The following is a 14,324-nucleotide window of genomic DNA, read 5'->3' on the forward strand; positions in this document are numbered from 1 at the left end:
AAACAAAACCCAGGGAGGAAGGCGCGCGCCACCGCCCGCGCCACCGACCAGAGAAACGGCGACGCCACCACACGCTCTAACCGGACCGAAACAGTGAGCGCGGCCGCGCACAGCGCGCCCCCGCCGCTTCCTTCCCTCCCGACTCTTCCTTTTCCTCCCTCCAGGCCCAGCGCCCTCACCCCCGGGGCTAAGAACGCGCCTGCGCAGAAGTTCCCCTCGCCCTCCTCCCCCGCCCTTCCTTTCCTCGGCTCCTCCTCTGCTGCCCCGCCTTCCTTTCTCTCTAGTCGGTTTCACTGAGCGCTCCAGGTTGGGAGCCGTTCGGTCGATTTCCCCGCTACCCCGCCCCCCTTCCTCTTTTCTCCCCACCCCTCCCAGCTCCAGCCCGGTGGAGGATGAAGCGGCTGCAGTGGCCCCAGCCCCAGCAGCGGCACCGGCGGTGGCTGCGGTGGGGGTGGCCGGAACTAGGGTGGTGAAGAAGCGGTGGCGGCGGCGGCGGTGGCTGAAGGAGCGGCAGCCGCCCCAGCCGCTTCCTCTGTGCTTCCCTTCCTCTTTAGTGCAGCCAGGAAGTTTTTTACTTCTGTGCATGTGTATGTGTGCGTGAGTGTGGGTGTGTAAGGTGAAGGTTTGGGGCGGCGTTTGTGCAGGCGTTGGGTTTTTTGCCCACTTCGCTTCCCGTAACCCGGGCAGCTCCGGAGCCTGGGCTGTGGCCCGAGGAGGGGGCGCGGCGGCGGGCTCTCTCCTTTTGTTGTTGTTTCCTCTGCCTGGGGAGCTGAAGGGGGAACGCGCCTGGGTGGGGCGGCTCGGAGCCCGGGCCTGGTGGCCCCCGGGGCTCCCGGGCGAGTAGGGTAGGGTAGAGTAGAGCGGGCTTCAACATGATGGCGGCCGAGGCCGGCAGTGAGGAGGGCGGCCCGGTGACCGCCGGGGCAGCAGGAGGCGGCGCAGCGGCGGGCTCGAGTGCCTATCCGGCAGTGTGTAGGGTGAAGATACCCCCGGCCCTGCCAGTGGCAGCCGTCCCCTATTCTGGGCTGACGGAGGCTGGAATGGCCGGGACTCTGGCTGGCGGAGCCGCTTTGGGGTCAGGGTTCCTAGGAGCCGCGTCTGTCGCAGGAGCACTGGGGGGAGCCGGACTGTCAGGGGGAGGTGCTGCTGCTGGCGTGGCTGGTGCTGCCGCTGGACCTGGAGGAGAGATGGCTCTCGCCAAGGGGACCACTCCATTGCCTGCTGAGACCTTCGGGGCAGGCGGCGGATTCCCTCCTCTGCCGCCGCCTCCTCAGCTGCCCTCTTTGGGCGCGGGCCTGGGAACAGTGGACGAAGGTGACTCTCTGGATGGACCAGAATACGAGGAAGAAGAGGTGGCCATCCCGCTGACTGCTCCTCCAACTAACCAGTAAGTCAAGACAGCTGTTCAGGGATTGGGGCAGCTGGCTCCTGGAAACAAGTGGGAAAACTTAACCTCGTTTTTTCAGCTGTGATTTGTTCTGAAAAGTTTTGAAGCTTCAGGTTCCTTGCATAGGGTTTTAATTTGATCACTCATCTTTCCTACGGGCATACTCCCTGGCGTCTTTGTATATTTATTGTATATTACTCTGGGAAGATGTAAAGTTTTTGAGATTGGGAAGCATGGGTAAAATGTGTATCCATTGAGAACCGGATATAGTTCTGCCTCTTCCAAATTGAGGTTGCGTCCTGGGATTCAGCTGAGCTTGCAGCTACCAAGGCAGTCAAAGTCTCTTTTAACCTGTGTGTGCACTCCCTGTTGAAGCCAGATTATTAGTAAGAAGCTTTGAATATACAAGTATTTGAATGAGTATTGTATTGATACCATTTGAAACATGGACTAGTCAGAATGCTTTGTTTTTGTGGCACTGCAAATCCCAACCCGTGCCTTTGAAAGCATAGCGATGCAGAAAAGTCTTCGGATCACATATGAAGATGTGGGTCAGCGAGAAAGGAAAGGAGTTCTGTGAAATTACAGGTGTGATTAAGGGCCCGTCCTCTAATAGTATCTGCAACTTATGCCACAGAATTCCCGTTTATTAATATTAGTGTAATCTTTTATAGTTGAGACTTTGTAAGTACAGTTCTGAAGTAAAATAAAATTGACAGTTCAACACTTCGTTGGTGGCCAGTACAGTGTTTTATTTGACAGTTAGTTTTGACAGTATATTGCAAAATATATAAGGCAAATGGTTTTTTCATACAGTGAGTTCCTTCCCCTTACTTGTTACCTTCATAAGTGAACATAGGTATATATTTATAAAGGTGGACCTTGATGAGAGGCAAATGTTGATGGGAAGTGGTAATAGATGGCAAAACTGTTTTTATAGATCCCTCACATTAGTATTATTTGACGTTTAGGATTTTGACAACCTTGGTGTGTATCAGAGGAAAAAAATATTTGGTTCATATGTTGACAGTCACTCGGAACAATTGAAAGTTTTTGTTTGTCTTGGATAAGCGTTGGAGGATTTAGAGAGGACTTAACAAAATGAATTAGAAAAAGATTCTGTAATTATTTTTGACTTCAGGCTACATATTTTGGTACTTAAGGTGGAAAAGTAAAATTAGCCTTATTTATGTCAGCCATGGTATAACAGTGTTGCATTCCTTTATATTGTTCATTAGGAGTTTAGTTTTTTTTGTCTAATTTTATTCCAACTTACCATATTATGTCTTAGTGTTATAGACTTCTGAAGGTGCTCTGAGAGTGTTAAAAATTTGAATTTTACAGCACTGTTTACATACCTTCAAGCCTTTCTGAAAGAATCAGTTAAATATTTAAGTGCTCATTACATGCTCAGCACTGTGGTTATAATAAAGTGCAACTTTTCATACTGAAAGCAGATAGTCTTATGCCTGTGTTCATAACTGAATTGTTTTAGGCATATTTGACATATTGTAGTTCTAAATTTTTTCTAAAAAGTTTATTTTGTAGAACAGTTTTAGGTTCACAGCAAAACGGCAGAAAATATAGTGTTCCCATTAAATTTTTATTTTTATTTTTATTTATTTTTTATTTTTTTTAAGATTTTGTTTATTTGCTAGAGAGAGAGAGAGAGAGAGAGAGAGACAGAGACAGTACAAGCAGGGGGAGTGTCAGGCAAAGGGAGAAGCAGGCTCCCCGCCAAGCAAGGAGCCCGATGTGGGACTCAATCCCAGGACCCTGGGATCATGACCTGAGCGGAAGGCAGACGCTTAACCGACTGAGCCACCCAGGCGTCCCTCCCATTAAATTTTTAATAATAAACGTGAATGAGTACTTAGGAGAAATTGTGTTTGTGGGAAGTCCATTGTGTGAGATTTCCATCATTATTAATATGTATTTGGGAATAAAAATAATATTTGTATGACTGTGTATCTGAGAATGGTTCATGTTCTGAAAAGTATCCTCCATTTCTAGTATGTTTTTTAAAATTTGTCACTGAGAAGTACAAATTTCCCTCTTTATCTTAGATATCAACCCAGAGTCACTGGAGGCAATACAGTATAGTGTTTAAGCATGCAAATTCTGAAGTTAGACAAGATTTGGGTTGGAATCCTGATTCTGCCACTTATAGCTGTGTGATCTTGGAAAGGTCAGTTTCCCCATCTGTAAAATGGGGATAATAATGGTACCTCTGTCATATGGTCGTTTTTAAGGTTTAATGAGAACCCGGAAGTATTTAGCACAGCACCTGGCACATAGTAAGTGTTCAGTAAATAGTATCCCAAAGTAACAGTAATATAATTTTATTGTCAATAAATTGCCTATGAATTCTATTGGGACGGGGACTCCCTCACTAATAGTTATTTTAAAGAATGGTTTGAACTCCAAAGGCCTCTCTACCATGATTAATTATATTAAAAATTATGACTTCATAAAGGTTTCCAGCAGGTTAACTAGGTTTAGAGATGAAGTTCAGATCTTTTCTATAAATTCCTATTTTTAAAGGGCTTTAATGACTTGGTTAAATAATGTCAAATCTTTTGTAAAAGTATAGAAGAAATGTTTTTGGACTAACTGAATATTTATTTACTAGTGAGTGGTCACCTTAGTTATCGGATAGCATGATATTTAAGGAGGTTCAGGTCACAGGTTTGAGTCCACAGTGGTTTGTTAGAGTAGGGTTCCCTCATCATGGAGTTCAACCTTGTATCCAGCTAGTTTGGTGCTCTTGGTCACAAGAGAGTCAAATGACAATATATAGATAGACAAGTGCAACTACATTAATGCCATTAGTATTTTGTACCTTGTTTTTCTATGTGCATGGGGAGTCATTGTCTCATGTTTATTACTGAGCGTTTTCATTAGTTTGGTTAAGGCCAGAAATGTTTGTATAATTTTAACTATTATATATTTGAATATTTTCCTTTTTGCAAGTTTTGAGGAAAAAAATTTAAAAAGCAAAAAATTCGTCCTGTGTATTTTTATGCTGTAGAAGCTTCTGTATCTAAAACTGCTAACAGATTTGTTTTTCAAGAGAGAAAAAAGTTAAAGGAGTTTGTCACTGGTACATCTTCTAATTTTATGGACTTGGCTTTTAGTGGTCCTGCTTTCTTTGCTTTAGAGGTGAGGCCAGTAGTAAAGGAGTGTGTTCCCTTAGTCCACCTTCAATTATATGTAGAGATTTTAAACTATGAGCCTGCAGTAGCAGGATGCCCTTGGACTGAATCCACTCCACAGATATATATATTGCTTTCTCTTGGTGTATATGGAATATTTAGTAATTAGTCACCACCATTTAAAAATAGGAAGACTTCACATTTAAGAAGTCTCCCTTTCTAGCATCATTTGCAAAAATCACAGGGTTTGGCTCTACCTGGTTGCTGTTCCTGTTTGATTGTAACTTGCTAGAGCTGAGTTGTGGTTGCCCCTTCTAGGTGAGTTCTGAGCTCTAGTTTGCTGTACCCTCCACTAGGCTTGCTTTGCCTTTGGTATTATTTGCCTGGCAGGTGGCATAGATCTTAGCCTGGACCTAATATGCAGGCTTCTCAAGCCTGAAACTTGGAGGAAAAGGAAATAAGGAATGTAAATGATGCCTTTCTTTTCCTTAAAAAAATGTGAATATCTCTACAAAAATAAAATCATTCTTAATTAAGCCAAATAATTATTAGAGGTGAATGTTAGGACATGTAGCATTCATTAACTTTGTCACTAATTGCATTATAACTATGGGTGAGTCATTATTTCTTAATAAACTTGGGGGGGTGAGAATTGCAAAGATTAGTTAAGTACAGAGTGGTTGCTGACAAGGACCCATATATATATATATATATATATATATATATATATATATATATATATATATATATATTATTTGTATGAATAGTAGAGCAGTGTAGTAGGTGCTTAACTTAAGGGCTACAAAAATGAGTAAGATGCCCATTTTCTCAGGTCTCTCTTCCGGGGCAGTTATAGATCCAATAGGAAGTTAAGTAAACCAACTACTATGATTCAGGCTAGATTAAGATAAATATCATGAGTGAAGTATGAACAAAATGTCATGCGCTTTAAAAGAACAAGAGTTTTATAGAATTAGGATCAGTAAGTCTTTGAGGAAAAGTAGCATGTATGTTATCCCTGTTGCTTAATTTATTTTCTAAACAAGACCTTATTGGTCCCCACACCCTTTGCCTAATGATTCTAGCATGTAAAAAAGCATTACAAGTTAAAGGACTATAAACTTTTGACCCTGAATGAAGAGTCTGTCCAACTGAACTCTTACTTACCAGTGGTCTGGAAGGAGGTGCCTGTAGTTTCTGAGAATATAGAGCACAGCCAAAGGCTAGAATTGGTTTGGATCATTGATTAGGCACTCTGGGGAAACCAGGCAAACATTATTGGAAGAGATAAAAAGAAAAAGGACAGGGGTACCTGGGTAGCCCAGTGGTTTCAGTGCACTCTTGGTCTTGGCTCAGGTCTTGATCTCTTGGTTTGAGTTGGAGCCCTGTCTTGGGCTCCACGCTGTGTGTGGAGCCGGGGAGGGGGAGAAGAAGAAGGACAGCTATAAATTAGGAAGAAGAAAGGGAAAGCAAAAAGTAGGCCTTTCTGGTTGCTTTATTCCTGTCTCTTCACTGGCCATTAGGAAAATGAGAGAATGCCTCTAAGAGCAGCTCTAATACCCAAAACAATACATTGGTGGGGGGGGTAGAATTATAATAATTATTAACAATAACCGTTATTACTGCTGACATCTCTTAGTTGCTTACTACCTAACAAGAACTGTTCTGATTGTCTTGCATGTGTTTAGTTATAACTAAAACAATGTTTATTTGCTTTTAATTCTAAAAGGTGAGCAAGGCTTGATGGGGACTGCTCCGTGTGTCATCTGTTGGCTGTATGTAACATCTAAGGTGGCTTCTTAATTCATAAATCTGATGCCTCAGCTGAGATGGCTGGAACAGCTAGTGGATAGCTGGGAATACGATTGCCTCTTTCCCTTTACCCGCCTCCGTGTAGCCTCCCCCCTTAATTAGCTTGAGTTTCTCCACAGCATGGAAGCTGGGTTTCATGAGGGAGCATTTTAAGAGGACAGGCCTCACTGTGCCAGCGCTTATCAAGCGTCTGCTTTCGTTGTGTTTGCTGATGTACCAATGGCCAGTGCTAATAACGTGACCCAGTTCAGATTCAGTATGGGTGGGGACTGTACAAGGGCATCGATACTGGGAGGTGAGATATGTTGAGGGCACCTAAGTAACAACCTACCTCATGTGTTATTCATTTACATGTAATACCAGGAGTGGTGAGGGATGAGATGGGAGAAAGGGCAAGTACTTACAAGTTCTTCCCTTAGGCTTAACTTGGTAAATTGTTTTTCATTAAATGATTCAGATATCCTCACAATAGATTTTGCTTCTGACCAATTTCTTAATTTTAAACCATGTTTATGGAGTATGTATGGATGCTGGTTATGGCTTTTGTTTGAATGTGCAGTGTATGTGTGGTAAGTGTGTCATCTTGAAATCACCCGCAATACATTTCATTCGTGGGTTAAGTTAAAAACAGTTGTCAGATACAATTTATTGATAACGTCTCCATATGTCTAATCATATCTCACCAGGATTTGGGGTATGATTTTAGGCATTTCAGTGATTAAGTGATTTTTGTGAGTAAAACAGCGAACATTTGGGGGAACAAAAATATAAAAGGAATACACAATCTACTTGGAAGATGAAGCATTAATGATAGAGAAGATGGTAAAATTAACCATACAGACGTGTTGTACAGATACATTTTTCACATTGGAGGATAGTTGTGGAAGTTTAAAGAATGAAAGTATTTGAAAGAATAAATTGAAATTTCATACCGTAATCCTTTTTACTGGAGTTTTATAGAAAATTTGATTAGCTTTTGTTGTATTGGTGTTTGATATTATAGTCATGAGTGGTATGTATAGATACATAGTATTCTAGTGATAGAGGAAACTCTCATTGCCCAGATGCAGAAGCAGACTGGCTGACTGCCCAGATGCAGAAGTAGGGTGGTTTGGTTAAGGTCACATAGCTAGGTAGTGGTAGAACTGGGACAGAATCCAGTTCCCATAATTTTTCAGATATGTTTAGATTTGAGTAATATTTATAATTAATTTTGGGGGGGATGAAAGGCAGAGGCCCAGGTTTGACTAGTCCTTTACCATATGTTAGGCACTTTACATAGATTATTTCTTTTAATTCTCACAGCTCTACGGTGAGAATAGATGTTCTCCTCATTTTTATTGTTGGGAAAACTGAGTGATAGAATTGGAATTCTGATGCAAATACGATACTTTTTCCTTTGCCTTGCCCCCTTCCATTAAGTATAATACACACATACATATATGTGCTCTCATATAAAACATACTTCAGGGCTGGCCGGTCACTGGGTATTATGGACTAAATTTTGTCCCCCTAAAACTCATAGGTTGAAACATGAGAAACAGGGTGTTTTTATTTCCTATCTTTCACTGTAGGAAAGAAAAACTTTCCTTATACTTTACCTTCTTTCCTTATGTGTTAGTGATTCTCTTTTTTTGTGCATATGTGTGTTGAAAGATGGAAAAATTATTTAAGTGCATGTCTGATTATTATAGCATGAAAAATATCCTACATATGACCATGGATGGTAGCCATGGAAAATCCTGTGGGGGAGACATTACTCCAGCAAAATTTCTGTATTCACTCTGTGTTCATTATTGTAATATTCAATGTTACACATTTTTGTGTGCGTGTATGTGTTTTTTTTTTTTGGTCTGGGTGTCAATAAGATAAACACGTCATCAAGCTTTATCAAGCTAGATTATCAGCTTATTACAAAAGATACAACTCCAACCAAATGGAAGAGAAGCATTGGGCAAGGTGTGTGGAAAAGGGTACAGAGCTTCCATGCTCTCTCTGGGGATGCCACTCTTCTAGTCACTCTCCTTCCTCCATGTGTTCACCAACTGGAAGCTCTCTCAGTGTTACTTTTAAAATTCCTTTTCTTTTACGTATCTGTCTGAAGCATGAGGTAAAGACCTAGAGATTCTTCTTAACTCTTTTAAGGCTTCTTTGTAGGTATAACCCATTAGACTGGGGGCTCACGGCTGAGACACTTATATCACTTATTGCACCATATTCTCCTCATCCATGTCTACCTACCTACCTAAATATTGATTTACCTTTCAGATTTTTAATTGCATTTTATTTTGAGATAATTGTAGATTAACATTTAGTTGTAAGAAATAATACAAAGTGTCCTTCACCCATTTTTTCCTCAGTGGCAACATCTGATATGACAACCAGGAAATTGACAATGATTTAATTAACATCTTCGATTTCACTGGTTCTGCATAAAATTGTGTGTGTCTCTGTGTTCAGCATGCATTTAGTTCTATGCAGTTTTATCACATGTGTAGATTTGTGTAATCACTACAGTAAAGATACAGAACAGTTTCATCACCACTGGATTCCTTGTGCTGCCCTTTTATAATCAAACTCACCTCAGTCCACCTCTCCCTTATTTCTAACTCCTGGCAGCCACTAACCTGTTTTTCATTTTATTGTTTCAAAAAATGTTATGCAAAAACAACCCCCCCACAATGTTGTACAGATGGAATCACATAGTATGTAACCTTTTGGGGTTAGCCTTCGTTACTCAACATAATTCCTTCAAGATTCATCCGAGTCATTGCATATATCAATACTTTGTTCCTTTTCATTTGCTAAGTAGTATTTCATGGTATGGATGTAGGACAGTTTAGCCATTCACCCATTGGATTATTTCCAGTTTTGACTATTAGGGAAAAAAAGCTGCTATGAACATTCGTGTTTATGTTTTTGTGTGAACATAAGTTTTCATTTTTGCCCAACAAATTATCCAAGAGTTGGATTATGTGGCAGTTGCATGTTCAGTTTTATAAGAAACTGCCAATCTGTTTTTTAGAATGGCAGTATCCTTTTACATTCTCACCAGTAATGTATGAGCAATCCAGGTTCTCTGTATTCTCACAAGCATTTGATATTGTCATAAATTTTTATTTAAGCTCATAGATGTCTATTTCTGTAATGGCCGATGATGTTGAAGATCTTTTCATATGCTAATTTGCTATCCGTATATCCTCTTCAGTGAAATGTTTGTTCATGTCTTTTGCCCATTTTCCAGTAGGACTCTTTTATTGTTGAGTTTTGAGAATTCTAAATATTACTCCTTTGTCTGCTATGTGCAAATACTTTCTCCCATTCTGTAGCTTATCTTTTTTTTCCTTTTAACAAAGTCTCTGTGAGCAAAAGTTTTTAATTTTGTTGAGGCTTAATTTATTAATGTTTCCTCTTGGAGGCAAGTCTGAGAACCCCTCACCTAGCATAGGTCTCAAAAATTTTCTACTATGATAGCTTTATAAAAGCTTTATACTTTAATGGTTTATAGTTAAGCCTATGATCTATTTCGATTTATTTTTATAAAAGATAAATTGAAATTGAGGTTCATTATTTTTGCCTATGGATATCCAATTGCTCCAGCACCATTTGTTGAACAAGTAAGTATTTTTCCTCTTTTGAATTGCTTTTGCACTTTCATAAAAAGTCAGTTGGGCATATATGTATGGGTTTACTTCTGGCTTCTCTCTTGAGTTCTATTGGTTTATGTTTCCATCTGCTGATATCATACTCTTGATTACTATAGCTATGTAGTAAGTCCTAATATCAGGCAGAGTGGTTCCTCTGTTTTCAAGATGGTTTGAGTTATTCAAAGGCTTGTGTCTTTACATATAAATTTTAGAACAAGCTTGTCCATATCTACAAATCCTGTTACACCTTTTGTTAGATTTATACTTAAACTTTTTTTGTTTTCTGTGGAGGAATTTTGTGAATATGTTTTGTATTTCAGTTTCCACATGTTCATTATTACTACATAGAAATATGATTGATTTTTGCATTGGTCCTGTATTCTTTGACCTTGCTAAAATTGCCTTTTAGTTTTTAGAGGCTTTTTACAGTATTCTTTCTAATCTCTGTGCCTTTTATTTCATGTCTTACTGCAGTGGCTAGAACTTCTAGTACTGTATTGACTCAGAGTGGTAACAGCAGACATCCTTGCTTTGTTCCTTGTTTTAGGTGGAAAGCATTTAGTATTTCAGCATTAAATACGATAAGTGTACTTTTTTTGGGGGGGTGGGTAGTTGGGTAGATACTCTGTCAAGTCAAGGTAGATCACCTGTCCTCCTAGTTTACTGAGAGTTTTTATTATGAATGGGTGATGGATTTTGCCAAATTCTTTTACTGAGTCAATTTATGTAAGATCTTTTTTTCTTTAGCTTGTTGATATTGTAGATTATGCTTTTTTTTTTTAATGTTGAACACTCCTTGCATATATGGAATAAATCCCGTGTGGTTATGGTATGTCATGTTTTTCAAATATTGCTGAATTTAGGTTGTTGATTTGTTGAGAATTTGTGTCTGAGTTCTTTAGAGATATGGTCTGCATCTTTCTTGTGATCTCTCTGTTTCATTTCAGTATTTGGGTAATACTGGCCTCACCGAATGAGGCAGGCCCCGTTACCTTCTTTTCTACTCTTTGGAAGAGTTTGTGAAGTTTTGGTATTCTTTAAATATTTGGTAGAATTCTCCGGTGAAAACATCTCAGCCTGGGATTTTTTTTTTTTTTTTTTTGAGAATTAAGATTATGAATTCATTTTTTTAATGGTTTTGGGATTATTTATTTATTATTTATTTATTTTGGTTGAATCTTGGTAGCACAAACAGTCTCTGACTTAAGATTTTTTGACTTTATGGTAGTGTGAAAGTGATGAAGTGATACACATTCAGTAAAAACCATACTTGGATTTGAATTTTGATTTTTTTCCAGGCCTGACAATGTGTGGTAAGATTCTCTCTTACGATGCTGGGCAGCAGCAGCAAATCATAGCTCCTAGTCAGCCATGCAATCACAGGGTTACCACAAGCACAACCTATCACACTTAAAAGGATTCTGTACCCTTAAAACTGTTCTGTTTTTGACTTTCAGTATTCAATAAATCACATGAGATATTCAACACTTTTTTTTTTTTTTAAGTAGAATAGACTTTGCATTAGATGATTTTGCCCAACTGTAGGCTAATGGAAGTGTTTTGAGGAGGCTTAATGTAGGCAAGGCTAAGCTCTGGTGTTTGGTAGCTTAGGTACATTAAATGCATTTTTGATTTGTGATATTTTCAACTTAAAATGGGTTAGCTGGATGTAGCCCTATTGTAAGTACAGGAAGATCTGTATGTGGTTGATTGAGGAACTGATTCATTTCTTCTAATTAATCTAATTTAGGAGCATAAACTTGTTTTATTATTTCCTAATTACCCTTTTAATGGCTCTAGAATGTTCAGTGATACTTTCTTTTATTACTGATATTGGTAATTTGTATCTTCTTTTTGTTTTGCCAGTCTTGCTAAAGATTTATCAATTTTATTTTTTTTAAAGGATTTCAAAGGTTTTCTTTTCAGTTTTGTTGATTTTTGCTTTTATTTTTATTATTTCTTTTCTGATTGCTTTGGGTTTATTTTCTTCCATTTTTCTAGTTTCTTGAAGTAGGAATTTAAGATACTGATTTGAGACCTTTTCTGTTTGCTAATGTAAGCATTTAATGCTATACCTTTTCCTTTTGGCACTGCTTTAGTTGTAACCACATCCTTTGGTGTTGTCTTTTCTGTGTTGTCTTTTCATTTTTAATCAACTCCATGTTTCTTTTTTAACTTTACTTAGAGACTTATTCTTTGATGGTTGGGTTGTTTAGAAGTGTGTTGTTTAATTCCAAGTGTTTTGAGACTTACCAGTTGTCTTTCTCTTACTGATTTCTAGAGCCCATTATGGTCAGAGAATATACTCTTATGATTTCAATACTTTTAAATTTGTTTTATGGCCCAGATATGGTCTGTTTTGGTGAGTGGTCTATGGATGTTTAAAAAAAAAAGGGTATTTGGCTGTTTTTTGGTGAAGTTAATTAGGTCCTTTTGGTTGATTGTGTTCTTTAGAACTTTTAAATCTTTGCTGATTTTCTGTTTAGTATTTCTGTGAGTCTCTGAGAACGAAGTCTTGAAGTTCCCGATCATAACTGAGAATTTGTCTATTTCTCCTTTTAGCTCTTATCAGTTCTTCATGTATTTTGTTTGGCGTGTACCATTTAGGATTGTTATGTATTCCTGTTGGACCCATCCTTTATCATTATATAATGTTCCTCTTTTCTCTCTAGCAATTGTCTTTGCTCTTAATTCTATCCAAAATTGATATAGCCACTCCTGCTTTTATTTTGTTTACATGCATCTTTTTCACCTTTTAAGTGAGTTAATTATAAACAGCCTGTAGTTGGGTCATTTTTTTCTTACGTCCACATTGCCAATATTTGCCTTTATTTGGCATATTTTAACTATTTACATTTATTTTAATTATTGATAGTTAGAGCTTACCTTTTTTAGAAGTTTTTATTTTAATTCCAGTTAACATACAGTGTTAGTTCCAGGTGTACAATACAATGATTCAATAATTCATATACCACTTGGTGCTCATCACTCCAAATGTACTCCTTAATCCCCATCACCTATTTAACCCACCCTCCTCCCCACTTCCCTCACCTCTGGTAACCATTAGTTTTCTATAATTAAGAGTCTGTTTCTTGGTTTGTTCTCTTTTTTCCCCTTTTGTTTTGTTTCTTAAATTCCACATATGAGTGAAATCATATGGTATTTATCTTTATCCGACTTATTTCACTTAGCGTAATACTCTCTAGCTCCATCCATTTTGTTGCAAATGGCAAGATTTCATTCTTTTTATGGCTAAATAATATTCCATTGTATATAAATACCACATTCATTCCTCAGTCAGTGGACACTTGGGCTGCTTCCATATCTTGGCTCTTGTAAATAATGTTGCCATAAACACATGGCTGCATGTATCCCATTGAATTAGTGTTTTTGTATTCTTTGGGTAAATACCCAGTAGTGCAGTTGCTGGATCGTAGGGTAGTTCTTTTTTTAACCTTTTGAGGAACCTCTATACTGTTTTCTACAGTGGCTGCACCTGTTTGCATTCCCACCAGCAGTGCAGGAGTGTTCCTTTTTTCCACATCCTCACCAACACCTGTTGTTTCTTGTGTTGTTGCTTTTAGCCATTCTGACAGGAGTGAGGTGATAGCTCATTGTAGTTTTGATTTGCATTTCCCTGATGGTGATTATGAACATATTTTCATGTGTCTTTTGGCTATGTGGATGTCTTTTTTTGGAGAAATCTCTGTTCATGCCTTCTGCCCATTTTTAATTGGATTATTTGTTTGTTGGGTGTTGAGTTTTACAAGTTCTGTATGTATTTTGGATACTAACCCTTTATTTGGATATGTCATTTGCTCTTAGGGCTTCTGCCATTTTGTTTTCATTTTCTGTTTTTTTCTGTCTTACTCATTTCTCTGTTTCTCTTTTCTTTTTTTCTTTTTAAAGATTTTATTTTATTTATTTTTTTGAGAAAGAGAGCTTGCATGAGCTGGTGGGAGGGGCAGAGGGAGAGGGAGAAGCAGACTCCCCGCTGAGCAGGGAGCCTGATGCAGGACTCGCTCCCAGGACCCCAGGATCATGACCTGAGCTGAAGGCAGATGCTTAACCACCTGTGCCACCCAGGCATCCCTTCTCTTTTCTATGCATTACTTGAGCATTTGTTAGTATTTCATCGTGATTTATTTATAATACTTTTCAAATATATCACTTCGTAGTGTTTTCTAGGTGGTTTTCTGGATATTAAAATATACATATGTAACTTACTGCAGTCTGTTGGTAAAACAGTTTATTAGTTTGATTGAAGTGTGGAAACTACCCTTCCATTTAGACCCCTTTACTCTCCCACTTTGTAAATATCAT

At 38.8% G+C, this 14,324-nt stretch overlaps 1 protein-coding gene across 1 annotated transcript in view; it reads left to right on the plus strand.

The window, feature by feature from the left end:
* Positions 1-346: 346 nt before the first annotated feature.
* Positions 347-14,324, plus strand: part of RASA1 (RAS p21 protein activator 1) — a 104,125-nt gene continuing 90,147 nt past the window's right edge. Inside the window, exon 1 of the mRNA XM_028114533.2 lies at positions 347-1,387. Within this exon, the coding sequence (XP_027970334.1) occupies positions 873-1,387 (515 nt within the window). The 5' untranslated portion in view covers positions 347-872. The remainder of the gene's footprint in view (positions 1,388-14,324) is intronic.

This window comes from Eumetopias jubatus, unplaced genomic scaffold (genome assembly GCF_037043125.1).
Source record: "Eumetopias jubatus isolate StellerSeaLion01/CBP00866 unplaced genomic scaffold, mEumJub1_p1.0 scaffold_5, whole genome shotgun sequence".
NCBI lineage: Eukaryota > Metazoa > Chordata > Mammalia > Carnivora > Otariidae > Eumetopias > Eumetopias jubatus.